Source organism: Perissodus microlepis, chromosome 3 (genome assembly GCF_051167445.1).
Source record: "Perissodus microlepis isolate ML-2025 ecotype Zambia chromosome 3, ASM5116744v1, whole genome shotgun sequence".
Taxonomy (NCBI): domain Eukaryota; kingdom Metazoa; phylum Chordata; class Actinopteri; order Cichliformes; family Cichlidae; genus Perissodus; species Perissodus microlepis.
The window spans coordinates 23950762-23964843 of NC_140463.1; the positions used below are offsets into that span (position 1 = coordinate 23950762).

At 40.5% G+C, this 14082-nt stretch overlaps 1 protein-coding gene across 12 annotated transcripts in view; it reads left to right on the forward strand.

The window, feature by feature from the left end:
* phka1a (phosphorylase kinase, alpha 1a (muscle)) overlaps positions 1-14082 on the forward strand; it is a 34054-nt gene that overhangs the window by 14124 nt on the left and 5848 nt on the right. For 5 of the 12 annotated variants that reach the window (XR_014799850.1, XM_084923641.1, XM_084923642.1 and 2 more), the window contains exons 12-27: positions 1925-2032; positions 2189-2267; positions 2508-2642; positions 3364-3473; positions 4461-4605; positions 4782-4860; positions 5127-5296; positions 7599-7760; positions 7849-7943; positions 8042-8187; positions 10081-10234; positions 10710-10868; positions 10949-11078; positions 11736-11837; positions 12358-12473; positions 12954-12989. Coding sequence is in view for 11 of the 12 variants with exons in the window: in XM_084923641.1 (XP_084779767.1) it covers positions 1925-2032; positions 2189-2267; positions 2508-2642; positions 3364-3473; positions 4461-4605; positions 4782-4860; positions 5127-5296; positions 7599-7760; positions 7849-7943; positions 8042-8187; positions 10081-10234; positions 10710-10868; positions 10949-11078; positions 11736-11837; positions 12358-12473; positions 12954-12989 (1926 nt within the window). In the remaining variant the exon portion in view is untranslated. Of the gene's footprint in view, positions 1-1924; positions 2033-2188; positions 2268-2507; positions 2643-3363; positions 3474-4460; positions 4606-4781; positions 4861-5126; positions 5297-7598; positions 7761-7848; positions 7944-8041; positions 8188-10080; positions 10235-10709; positions 10869-10948; positions 11079-11735; positions 11838-12357; positions 12474-12697; positions 12734-12953; positions 12990-14082 lie in introns of all 12 variants that reach the window. The other 7 variants (XM_084923649.1, XM_084923650.1, XM_084923640.1 and 4 more) reach the window with 3 other exon arrangements.

A 14082-nucleotide genomic window follows, 5' to 3' on the forward strand; every position in this document is an offset into this window, starting at 1 on the left:
GCTGATTTTAACTCATTTTAATGTGTGAGCTACAAGATTCGTAGTTTTGACCCTGCAGCCGTAAAAGGCCGATGGGGTATTGTCTTCACTCTGCCAGGCAGATGGGCAACATGGACTCATGTTTGTTAATGCAATATCTCGGGAGCAGCCAGACAGGCTTTTCAGATTGATAACATAGAGATACTATTCAGTTGCCAGTTTATTATTTCTGCAGGCTTAAAACAGTTTGCATTAAATGAAGTTTTCATCACTGACAACCTGAAGGCTGTTCATCTTTAAACGCTGGTTGTTATTTAAGCTAACAATAAACTGTGTCTAACTTTGTCAGCTCTTAGTAGCTTTGGAATTATGTGGTCGCAAATGCTTTCCTGATTGGCTTGTAAATGATGTTGTCACATAAATGTACTGGTTATACTGGCATCAAGCCCTCAGGAAGTCCTCCAGTGTTTGCTCGTATATGTACCTTTTATTGTTACACACCCTTTGTGATATTGATCATATGCTGATTACATGTACACAGCTGTCAGCACCGAGGCCGTTGTGTCACACGTCAGTTTGCCACAATCTTGACTCGGGGTCTTTAACACAAAAACAAAAAGTGGAAAATCCCAGTTTAAAAAGAATATCCATGTAAGTGTGGAGTAGGGCTGCCACAAACGATTATTTTGATAGTCGACTAGTCACCGATTATTTTTGCGATTAGTCGACTAATCAGATCATCATCCACTGGACGTAAAACGTACAGCGGCATCTGCTCTTATGTAACTATCATTAGCTTACAGCTGTAAGTGTTTAAGGTATGTGCTAACTAAAAATAAAGACAAGATGATAGTTTATTAAATTTTAATGACATTTGCAGATTGTTTCGGTGAAGTTTAATAAACTCCTTGCTATCTAAAATATAACAGGACACCGGAGTAAATTCTCGAGTGTCTCACACTTCTGATAATCAGTTGTCTGCTTGACGTTTATTCAGCTGTGTAAAAACTATAACTTTAATCTCAGCCAAACCGATTTACCCAGGAACAAATAAAATACTATAAAAAGCCAAACAATAACATTTTAAGCTGTCTAAGTGACTTATATATATTTAACCTGAGTAGCGAAAGACGGCAGTGGGTTTGAAAACGATTTGCCGGGAGTCCGGTGCTCTCACGGGCTCTAGTTAGCCTTGCCCCCGGCTAGCTATCGAGCTAGTGGGTAACAGACGTCTCCGAAAACGTCGGAGCGCTTTTGAAAATATGTGGTGTCTTGATAAACTGAGCAGATATTTGAGGTTTACACAGCTACATTCTCGCCTGAAAATATGTTAAACGTTTATTTTGTGACCCAGAAAGAATAATAAGAGTAATATTAAAACTAACTAGCTGCCGCCATTGTTGGAAACTGAGCTGGGCCGCGCTATGAATTCTGGGACACAGCTTCTTCTTCTTCTTTGGGGTTTAACGGCAGCTGGCATCCTTGTACATGCAGTGCTGCCATCTTCTGTTTCAGTCCGTTATTACACTCTTAAATCCTACTACTTATTCCTGCGTCTTTTGTGATCTTACAAAGCTTCAAACGATGCGTCGACTATTAAATCAGTCGTCGACGATTTTGATAGTCGACGTAATCGTGACTAGTCGACTAATCGTGGCAGCCCTAGTGTGGAGGGTAGCCTCAGTTTCAAGTCCACTTGTTTCAACCTGTTCTCTGTTCTCATCTTTAGGTGTTTTAGTCCCTCTGTAGAAAAAAACAGAAACAGTAATTTGCTTCTCTTTACTCACAGCAGAAGTGATTTCTTAAATGCAATACGCCCGTTCCCATTAAAACGATAAATGAGGAGAAACGACCTCATGACCTCTGACTTTTAATGCCCCATATTTAAACTCGTTCAGACCTTTCAAACGTCTTTATCCTGTCTCGTTTTTGCTTATTCAAACAGGTGGAGGAGGAGTACATAAACCCTCACACCGTGGAGAGGATCCCGATGGGAAAATTACCCCTGAGGTGGGGGCAGAGTCTGTACATCCTGGGAAACCTGTTAGCTGAGGTGAGCTGCTACATAAACAAATGACCAGCTGTAGCTCTGCAGCTCAGATAAGTGTTAATAACAAAGTTACACCGTAAGAGTCGAAGAAAACAAACACACTTAAGATTTACTGCTAAACGTCAAATCATTTAGTTTGTCTTGGTGGGTTTTTTTCAGGGTTTTCTGGCGCCTGGAGAAATTGACCCTCTTAACCGGCGTTTCTCCACCATCCCCAAGCCTGACGTGGTCGTACAGGGTGAGTTAACCGCCCAGGTCCCAGTACGACGTTTTGAGCTCCAGATTAGTGTTAATTATTTTAAATGGACTACTTAAGCTCTTTTAACCACCTCATCACACACTCACATGCTGATGATTGCATCAGGGTTAACTCAGGGCTCGGTATTTTGCCCAAGGATAATTCAGTATGCAGGCTGGGCAGTAGATGTGAGTGATGTCAGTGATCTGTTTGGTTTCATGTGCGTCTCTCCCCCTTCAGTGTCGATCCTGGCCGAGACGGAGGCGATCAAAGAGCTGCTGTTTAAGCAAGGGATAGAGGTGGAGACGGTGGCGGACATCCACCCCATCCATGTGCAGCCCTCCAGAGTCCTCAGCCATATCTACGCCAGACTTGGTACAAACGCCCTGCTGTGGCCTAATCTGTCCCATCAAGATTTTATGCATCAGGCACAAATGTTATGGACTAGAGCCTGCTACAGATTCATGACCTCAGTAAACACTTTCCTGATAATATTATAGTCTTAGTCACATGATTTTTTTTTTCTTTTACAACATGATGTTAGTTTTATACATAATGGTCCGTTTTACAGTCAAATAAACCATTAAAAAAACGAGAGATACTTTAGGACAAGCATACCTTATGATTGAGCCATCGTTACCGTGTGAATGTGAGGCATGGCCTGCTTATCGCTTATGATTTAAAAACCACCAACAAAAAAAACGATGTTGGTGGCCAAAACGCTGAGCTCAAGGCTTCAAAGTTAATCACAAACCAGCGGGTGATGTCACGATGACGACATTTATCGTTCATAGACTGTCTGTGATCTGAACCCGGGATTTTCTTGACTATTTGAATCTTTTAAATCAAATTAATTCAAATTCAGCATTATTTTGTCTGGTATGGAAGTGTTTGCTGTTCAGGGTTGATGCTTTTTAGTCCAGCAGCATTTGCAGTAAAGTTATGACAGTACTTCCTAAATTAGATGAGACTGACTAACTTCACAAAACATCATATCTGAAGGACACAAAAAAGCCAAAGAGTAGAGCGTAGATTTTTATCAGGGGGGATTCATGAAATCAAAAGTTTAACTGCTTATTTTTTTTTTGTGTTTCAGGTCGTAACCCGAGGCTGGGGCTGACAGGACGCCCCTACAGGAGGATAGGAGTGCTGGGAACCTCCAAGTTCTACATCATCAGGAACACCATGTTCACATTCACACCTCAGGTTAGAAAAAACTACAGAAAACATCAGAATAACACGCAGCTCACTTTTTATTTTAATGGTGGCACGCATGAAGGTCCTGGGTTTGAATCCACCATCTGGTTGGAGCCTTTCTCTGTGATGTTTACATGTTCTTCCCGTGTCCCCTGTTCTCTCTCCAGGTATTCCGACTTCCTCCCACAGTCCACAGACATGCAGTTAGTGGGGTTAGATTAATTAACGATGTCCATAGGTGTGAATGTCCTGAGACAGTCTGACAGCCTGTCCTGGGTGCACCCGGCCACCGTAGGACACCTTATTGGATCAGACTGTTTTACTGTCTCATGAAAAATATTGGCTTGTTCACAGTGCAAAAAAAGCTGATAGGAACAACACAAGGCTGGAAAAGTGAAAAGAAACAGCTGGAGGAACATTTTGCAACTAATGAGGTTCATTGGCCACAAGTTAGTAACATGAGTGGGTTTAAAAAGAGCGTCTTAGAGAGGCAAAGATGTGCAGAAGTTCATCACTGTCTACTGAAGCTGTTCCACATTTGTAATGTTTCCCGCCATGAAATTATGAAGGCTTTGAATGTCTTATCATCTTCAGTACTGAATATCCTAAAAGAATTCAGGTAATCTGGAGAAATCTCTGTGTGCAGCAGACAAAGGCCAACAGTCAATACTGGAGGTCCTTCATTTTCTGTTCACTGTTTCATCCACACGTGCAGGTTAAAGCTCCATCAAGGAAGGCGAAACCATCTGCGCACACGATCCAGAAACTGTGCCAAAACATGGGGACAGTATTCCTCTCCCAAAAGTCCAGCAGCTCCCAGACATTTACACACCATTGTTGTTCTTTTTGATCATATACTGTGAATAAAATCTGGGTTAAAATGAGAAATGAGATTGATGATAAAATGAGATTTGCAGACCACCAAAATTCCCTTCTGGTGAAGGGAAATCTGGTGACTTAAATAAACTTAAATAAACATATTTTCCTCTGTTTCAGTTCATTGACCATCAGCAGTTCTATTTGGCTCTGGATAATAAAATGATTGTGGAGATGCTGAGGACAGAAATCGCCTACCTCTCATGCAGATGGAGGATGACGGGAAGACCGACTGTCACTTTTCCCATTTCACAGACGATGCTGAGTGAGTGAGAAGACCTTTTCTGCTAAATGTGCAAATACATCTTATTTATTAAATTAAGCACCTGCTTTATTAATGGTAGAGAGAGTTTGAAATGAAATCTTTAAATATTGAAAAAAGTATTTTTATTTTTTACATTTTCTGTGCTTGCATGTTTTCATCTTGTGTTTGTGCTTCAGCTGAAGATCACTCAAACCTGGACCCTGCAGTTCTGGCAACACTCAAGAAATTACAGGACGGGTATTACGGAGGAGCAAGGTGAATTTCTTTTTTGTATTAAATTTGAATTCTTACATCTGACAACTTGTAATAAGTTCTGTTTTGTTTTATTTATTTTGTCTTTCTTTGTGTGTCCAATTAAAGACTTTATTAGTTTTTCCTGCACTGTAGAGACAATTTAAAATCCTCTTTTATTGATTAATTGCCAAGATTTGCTCTTTTGCTATAACATTAAAATACATCAAACTGCTTATTAATGTTTCCCAGTTCTCATAATCATCCCCTCCTCTTCTGTTCTTCTTTAGGATCCAGACGGGGAAGCTGTCGGAGTTCCTGACCACTTCCTGTTGTGCTCACCTCAGCTTCCTGGACGGTAAGGCTTCTGGCAGCATGGGCTGCCACGACGAAGAGTATGATGGTGATGATGATGAGCGTTGCGGCGATGGATACGTGCATGAGTTGCATTATGATGCTGGTAAGAAAAACACAGCGTGGATAGAGGGTGGAGAAGGAATGGTGACACCAGCTGTTCACAGGATTCACGTTTTTAAAGCCGGAGCTCACACTGACTGCTCTTTTTTTTTTTTTTCCTGGGTTGGTTTGACCATTCCTGAAAATACTCACACAGTCACAGACCCCAGCAGCTATTAGCAGACTTACAGTTTCTTTAAGTTGACAGTTTTTCTTTTAACATTGGCTGATTTTTGAGTTGCATCTGTGCATCTACATTTTATTTCTTTTTTTCCCTCATGCCGTCTCATTGTGAAATCTAAAATCAAATACCCATGTCTTCATTAATCAACACTTCCTGTTTCATCCTATAATCATCACCCATCATCCCTGTGTATCAGAGTTCTTCCACTCTGGGCTTTGGGTGCCTTGTTGGGCAACTTGGAATATTTTTCTTCTTTTGCTCTAAATTATTACATAAAATAACTCAAAACTTGAATTGTAATAGACCTTAAAGTGGACCTCTAATGCTTTTCCTTATTTTCTGTCATATACTTGATGTACATTCAGTTTGTTGATGCTCATATTTAACACAGGAAAGGTTGGTAATGAGGTCTGCAAATATACAAGTAATTATGTTTTTTTGTTTTTCTTTTACTGCAGTTTTTAAACATTGCTGCCAAGTTCTTTAATGATGGTCTGACCAATCAGACAGACATGGATAAATGTACTGTTACAAAGGAAGGGCAAATATGAGTAGTGCTGAACAGTAGTCGAATAAAAGCACTGAATAAATGAATGTATGCATGTGGGGTAAAAGCTACTGTATCAGTAAAGTTTAGCCTTTTTGAAGGCTGGAAAGAAAGCCTATCCTCCTGTGTCTATCATTGGGACAGAGGAGGATCTAATGGCTAAGTGCGAGTTGATAACTGGTGTTTATTGGTTTGAAAGAGGGAAAATAAAAACCAGATTTAACTGTACTCTATATTCAGATTTTGTATAAATCCTCAAGTAAAATCATTAGCTCTGTTTTAGAACCGGATATTAATGCTTGTAAAACAATAAAATTGTAAAATCATTTGCAGTCAGGTGTTCAATATGAACACTCAATTTAAAACTTTAAAAATATTTAAAACAAAACATTTTCAGGCAGTTTTTTTTATTTTTCTGCTCTGCTTGGCTATGCATTAAGTGAGAAAATAAAAAATATCCTTATATGGAAATTACAGCACAGAAGCTCCGCCCACTGGCAGATGGGATCTTTTGTTTAAGTCAGGCGGTGGTGGAACTCCAGGCCTCGAGGGCCGGTGTCCTGCAGGTTTCAGATGTGTCCTTGATCCAAAGCAGCTGATTTAAATGGCTAAATGACCTCCTCAACATGTCTTGAAGTTCTCCAGAGGCCTGGGAATGAACCAATCATTTGATTCAGGTGTGTTGACCCAGGATGATATCTAAAATCTGCAGGACACCGGCCCTTGAGGCCTGGAGTTCCCCACCCTTGGTTTAAGCGTTGCAGCCAATTAGACGAAAGTTAGGAAGGAGCTAAAATGACTTGCTTCAGAACTGCTGCTGTAGAGAGTCCATGATTGAAAAATGACAATATGGAAATAAAGATAATGGGTCCTCTTTAAAAAATAAAAAGTGTATTTTTGACTGTGGTGCATTTAAAACACATCAAAATCTTAACACGAGTGGAAGAATGAAAACATTAACAGTTTCTGGTTGTGTTGTTTGTGTTCACGCACGGCTGGTTAGATTTGCCTTAAACGCATGTTTGGTCCCTAAATGCATCACAATTTGCTAGCATGGCTGTGACCAATAAAGTCTTCAGTTTAAAGGGTCAGTTCACCCCAAAGCCTCACCCACAAAAGCCATTATAATTATTACTCACAATTGTCACGTTTAATGGTATTTATGAATATTTGCAATTTGTTCCTCGGAAAAACAGAAATTTCTGTAAAACAATATTAATTTTGTTGTAAACCACCTGAAATGAACGAAGATCTTTTTTGCTCAGATACTCAATAAGTTTTGTTTTTGTGAGATTTGAGTGAGCAAACCCTTTAAAAGCTGCAAGTTCTAAGTTTATAAATTAGCATAAAATGAAAAATGGTTTTCAGATCTTATTTCTTTTTAGTACTTTATGAAGTTTAGAAGGAAACTCAGTTTTAACACTTGTCTGTACAAAAAAAGAGTTAGCTCTGTGTGAGTAAATGATCTCTTTCTGCGTATTCATTTTTCCTCCTTTCCCTCTCCACATTTCTGTTCTTCTCCTCATCCCACCCTCCTTCATCGCTTTGTTTTGTTCTCTTGGTCCCTCCCTGCAGAGGATGACGACCTCGCGCAGTACCTTGACCACCTGTTGGCCCACTCTGCCCCCAAGAAGCCCAAGCGTCCGATGGGAGGTCTCAGCAGATTCAAGGCTGCGGTCACCAAAACCAAAGAGATGGTGACTCTGATGAACAAAGCTCAGGACCTCAACATACAAAGTGAGTCGGCGCTTCGTCTCCGACTGACAAACTCGACTAAATCACAAATTTAATAATAAAACGTCGTTTTCTATTTTTTCCCCCTCAGATGTCAACATGTACCTGCCGAGCAAATTGTTTCGTTCTCCTCAGCCGATGCTCAACCTGAATCTTACAGACTCTCCTGCATCACCAGACGTTCAGGTCCGTCTTCCTTTCTTTCTTTTCTCTCCTCAGATGTCAGCTCTTTGCTCACTTACAGACTCCTCAATTTCCTCGGTCTCTCTGTGTTTTCACTCCAGGGTCCTGAGGCAGGGGTCACAACACAGAGTGGCATTCCCAGAGATGCCAGCGGAGCCATCGACTACAACGCTTTGGCCCAGCTGCTGAAAGACACACAGTCTCTGCAGGACCAGGCTGATATACTTTACATCCTCTACAAAGACAAGTGAGAAACATGAGGCTGGGTGTGTTTGACATCACCATGATTTTTATTAAAACAGATATGAAACACAACGAAGGTGATGCGAAAAAGCAGGAACTGCAGCAAACTTAATTTTGGTATTAAAATATTAACCCTCAGTCACAAAAGCCTAGAGACTGGTCAGCTACCCTCGGCAACCACTGGTTGCTAGGGAAGCGTGTATTCCCAGACACCGGCAGCCCAGCAGTTGATCGATGTTTACAGAATAGAAGGATTAAAACAAAACTGTCTATTTCAATATCTCCTCGTAAATGTGAAAAATCAGGTTAAAGCCCAACATTTACATTTTTTACTTTTGAATGATTGTGATTTAGTAATGGTGACACGCTCACTTACAGCTCATCGGAAGACTCTAAGGATTTACAAGAAACAATGAACTAAAGTCTAAAGGTCATCGGCTGACTGGCCAACTTGTAGCGCTCTGCATTTTTAGCTGTGCTGAGCGGAGGTCGCCGCCTTGACGTGGAAGCAAAATAGTGTAGTTTGTTTACTTTTTTGTTTTCTTTGTGTTTTACACATAAAAAAACTGTTTTAATAAATATTTTTTAGTCATAGTTTTGACAGATATTTACAGACAGTGAAGTCTTGTTGTTGCTTGGTTGGCTTGTTTCTGTGTACGGCTGCGTCTTTGGCTGGCTTATTTTGTGCTGCATCATGCAAACAGTCAACTAGGGCTGCCACGATTAGTCGACTAGTCACGATTACGTCGACTATCAAAATCGTCGACGACTAATTTAACAGTCGACGCGCCGTTTGAAGCTTTGTAAGATCACAAAAGACGCAGGAATAAGTAGTAGGATTTAAGAGTGTAATAACGGACTGAAACAGAAGATGGCAGCACTGCATGTACAAGGATGCCAGCTGCCGTTAAACCCCGAAGAAGAAGAAGAAGCTGTGTCCCAGAATTCATAGCGCGACCCAGCTCAGCTTCCAACAATGGCGGCAGCTAGTTAGTTTTAATATTACTCTTATTATTCTTTCTGGGTCACAAAATAAACGTTTAACATATTTTCAGGCGAGAATGTAGGTGTGTAAACCTCAAATATCTGCTCGGTTTATCAAGACACCACATATTTTCAAAAGCGCTCCGACGTTTTCGGAGACGTCTGTTACCTACTAGCTCGATAGCTAGCCGGGGCAAGGCTCACTAGAGCCGTGAGAACACCGGACTCCCGGCAAATCGTTTTCAAACCCACTGCTGTCTTTCGCTACTCAGGTTAAACATATATAAGTCACTTAGATAACTTAAAATGTTATTGTTTGGCTTTTTTTTTTAGTATTTTATTAGTTCCTGAGTAAATCGGTTTGGCTGAGATTAAAGTTATAGTTTTTACACAGCTGAATAAACGTCAAGCAGACAGCTGATCATCAGAAGTGTGAGATACTCAAGAATATACTCCGGTGTCCTGTTATATTTTAGATAGCAAGGAGTTTATTAAACTTCACCGAAACAATCTGCAAATTTCATTAAAATTTAACAAACTGTCATCTTGTCTTTATGTTTAGTTAGCACATACCTTAAACACGTAAAGCTGTAAGCTAATGATAGTTATATAAGAGCAGATGCTGCTTGTGCAATAAGCTGTACGTTTTACGTCCAATGGATGATGATCTGATTAGTCGACTAATCGCAAAAATAATCGGTGACTAGTCGACTATCAAAATAATCGTTTGTGGCAGCCCTACAGTCAACCAATCAAGCTAGCTCATCAGTGTGAGTCTCAGGATCTGAAAGAAGTATCTGAACTTGACTTCACAATTGAGTCATTAAGCGCTCCTGATTCAGACTGTGCTGCTGTGACATATCAAAACGGCGTTGAAAAGAATGAAAAGCCCTTGCTGTCTTTCCTTTGTCAGGGGTATGGACTGGGACACGGGTGTGCATGGTAAAGGCTCCACTGTGAGGTCTCTGCTGACTGATCTTTATGAGAAGGCAGGTGAACTGAAACACTGGGGTCTCATCAGGATGATCTCTGGCATGCTGAGGAAGAAGGTGGAGGAGCTCGACTCGGTACGGTGCAGCTATAGATAACAGGCAGCGTACAGAAGCTGTGTGGTCAGGTGTGATGTTACTAGTGAATCTTCTGTTTTAGCTATGATTATGAAAAAAGTCCTGAAGCTACAGTTTTAAGTAAAGTGAAAAATAATGTAAAACTAAAATCTATATGAACAACTGGTGGGTTCATTGTTCATTATTGGCACAGATTTGAACTCTACGAGTGCCTTTAAATCTTCAGTCATTCATCTCTTACCTTCACATGTAGCGAGTCACAGAGTCCGAAAAGCTTGAAATGAGTTGACCACAGTTTGTGGTTAAATTAAAAACATCTAAGAAGGTTTAAAGAAAAGCTCCTGAAGTTGGAGTGAAATACCTCTGAAATGCCAACCCTCTGCTATCAGTTGACTCCATGCTACATTAGATCTCCCACCAGCAAGCCCTTAACTTTTCCTGCTCTTTCCTAATTGGTTGTGGTCTCTCTCGATAGGCCTGCTCTGATTTGCTGGCCCACCAGAAGCACCTGACGATCGGACTCCCTCCTGAGCCGAGAGAGAAAACCATCACGGCTCCGATACCACCGGACCAGCTGGCGAATCTTATCGACGAGGCCAGTGAAAACAACATCAGTGTTGCCATTCTCACACAGGTGAGTTACCTCCTCCACAATCATGTGTTTAAAACCTTCTCCTCTATCTGTCCTTCATCCTTTAAATGTCTTTCCACCAGGAGATCATGGTGTACCTGGCTATGAGCATCAGGACTCAGCCCAGGCTGTTCAGCGAGATGTTCAGGCTGAGAATCGGTCTCATCATCCAGGTGATGGCCACCGAGCTGGCTCAGTCACTCGGCTCCTCAGGTAAGACGGGAAGGTGGCTTAAAGCTGGGCTTTAAGAAGTAAATTACTCAAGTTTGTTACTAAAAATCCATGTCCCAAGACTCATTGTGACTTTATGCCTATAGTGGAGTAACAAACCAAAGATCACATTCAGCCTAAATGTTACAAACCATGTATTTGTAAATTGAACAAGGATGAACTACATGTTGGTTTTTAACAGAACTGCTAATTTACAACTGTAGCCCCTGGACATAAAAGCACATTTATACAACAAAACACCCCAAATGTATCCAAGCAGTGCATCATCATCTTATTAAACTGCTTAATTTGTTGATGTGAGTTAAATGTGAAATATTGCCTCCAATCGTAAAATGTTTTCCTTGGCTTTCCCTCCAAATAGTTTCTTTGGCCTCTTTGGCTTGATGTAAGGTTAAGAAAAGAAATGTGTGGAAAATGAAATCTTAATGAAGTCCTCTTTCACTCTTGTAAACTTTTTCTTCAAGGTTTTTGTTGTAATGTATTAACCAAATTATGTGTTCAGCATAAGTTACCATGGTGATTTAGCCAGATAAGAGTCGGTTTCATGGGAAGGGAAACTCTGACTTAAAGCTCCACAGTAATCTTTCTTCATAGTACGGGCTTCAGGTGTCATGTTTGTCTTTGTGTTTGTGAAAACAGGAGAGGAGGCCACAGAGACCCTGATGAGTCTGAGTCCGTCTGAACTGAAGAACTTGCTCCATCACATCCTCAGTGGGAAGGAGTTCGGAGTGGAGCGCAGTGGTGAGTCCTCTTACCTCATGTAACACGAGAACCAGTCATATGCTGCAACTCTGACGCAGTCACTGCTGCTTCATCTGCAATGACGGTGAACCTTTCTGATTGGGTGGGGCAGTCGTTACATGAAGAGAGAAATCTTTTGACAAGAGTGTAGCCAAAGTAATCTGTTTCATTATGCTGTGGAAGAAGGGTGGGCAACAGTTTTTAATAAGTAAGCCACTGACAGGCCTCATATTTCCACAGATAAACTGTAACATTGCACGCATGATGTTCCACTAACTGCTAGAGAAGACCTCTCTAGATTGTTTATTCTTGCTATTGATATCATTGTTAATGTTTATATATATATATTTTAGTTGCTTGGTCAGCATGGGAGTATTTGCCCCTGTGTGCTGTCCTAATCTGTTTTTCCAGACTTCATTTTAAACAAAAATCCACACGTTCACTGTTTGACCTTTACTCCCATTTATTTTCCCCTCTGTGCCTGTCCTGTTTGTTTCTTCTTCCTCAATCCTCCACACAGTTCGGGAGATGGATGCCGGCGTCAGTCCTGCCATCTCGATCCATCATCTCGGGAATGTGGGAGCCACTAAAAGCGAGAGAGCCGGCATCAGCAAACTGAAGAGCGACATGAAAATGGTAGGATGCCATGACTGTGAGGTTACAGTTACCTTGCTCCACATAGGAAGCTCATCTTAAAGTGCTTCTTCAGACACACACACAGTGTCAACTTTAACATTTGACTGTCATCAAACGAGTAAACTCAGCAGCCCATTAAACAGAGATGGAGATGGAGGTAGGAGAGGCTCTTATTTTGAAATTGTTGAGCTTTTTTGGCAAACTTGACTTTTGTGTTTTTGCAGCTGGAGCAAAGGTTGTCTTTGACGGATCTGAGCAAGGTGATGTTAATGATTTAAATGAGGTGCTAATTCACCTGGAAGAAGGTGCTGGTGGGACATGAAGTAATTCATAGAGAGCTGAAAGCATGTGCTGAAGGAGAGCGGTGGCTCGTTGATGGAAAATTGTCGGCTTTAAGATCGAGACTATCGATCGATTTGAATCATTATGTCTGTTAAAACAGCTCAGTCGTTCATTCACGACCTGGTCCTTGTGTTGCAGGTGGATCGCAGGTTATCCATGATGGACACACTTAAGGTGATGATCACATGAAAGAATATTACCTATTACAGTGATGACATCTGTTCATTAGTTGTTGTTGTTTTATTTTTGTTTTTTTACCTGTAGCTGTTAATTCACCTTCCGTGTAAACATCACCGATCGATCAGTTCAACAGATCGATCATTAGGGAGGCTGTTCATTTGTAAAACTCAAGGCCTGCTTATTTGCTCCAGAGCTTTCAGCTGCATTCCTCAGTCTTCATCATGATGACGGTCAAAGGTTTTAGATGAGTTTTGTCAACATTTTGGAGAGTAGCTAACAAAACATCCTTAAGTCAAAAGAAACTTATGGCTATTTTGTTTTGTTTTTTTGGGTTAAACAAAAATTATATGATTTTCCACCATGATTCTTAAATTGTAGTGTACACATAATGACACCAGTCTTGATGAATGTCGTTTTATTTTTTGAACATGCATTATTTTCCTTAAGATTACCTAAAATACATCAGTCATTTAACTGTAAACTTTATAGGCTATTACTAAAGTTGGGTCTATTTTACCTGATAAAATACACTTCCCATCAAAATATATTAAAGTACAAAAGGAATCATGGGGACCCCATAAAAAAAAAGGAGTAGAAATGAACTTTAAATAGACTTTGAAATGAAATAGTTTCAGTGGTTGGGCTGCGCATTAGTTCAGATGGGACTGCAGTTAACCTATGAGGGGAGATGAGTTTGATATCACTATTCTTTAATGTAGATGCTTTAAAACTGAGGGTGTGTACTGCAAACTTGTTACACCAGAACTTTTTGGTAATAAAATGATCCAAACTATTGATCTGTGGATCGTCAGAGTCACCTGCTATAATTGTGTCCATTTTGGGTGACTTCTTCCTGTTTGATCACATTCACTCTTCTCTGCATCAAAAGTTTGCTAAATGGTCATTTAAACCACCAGCAGGTGTTAACCTCACAGAATGACCCTTATCATAAACTTTTATTAATTCTCATCCTTAATCTGTAGATGAGATTTGCAATGTCACTGTAATATGTTAGCCTAAATTATATCACTCAACTACCCTAAATTCACTGACCCTCCATGTATTTGTATTTAAAGTTGATTTAAAC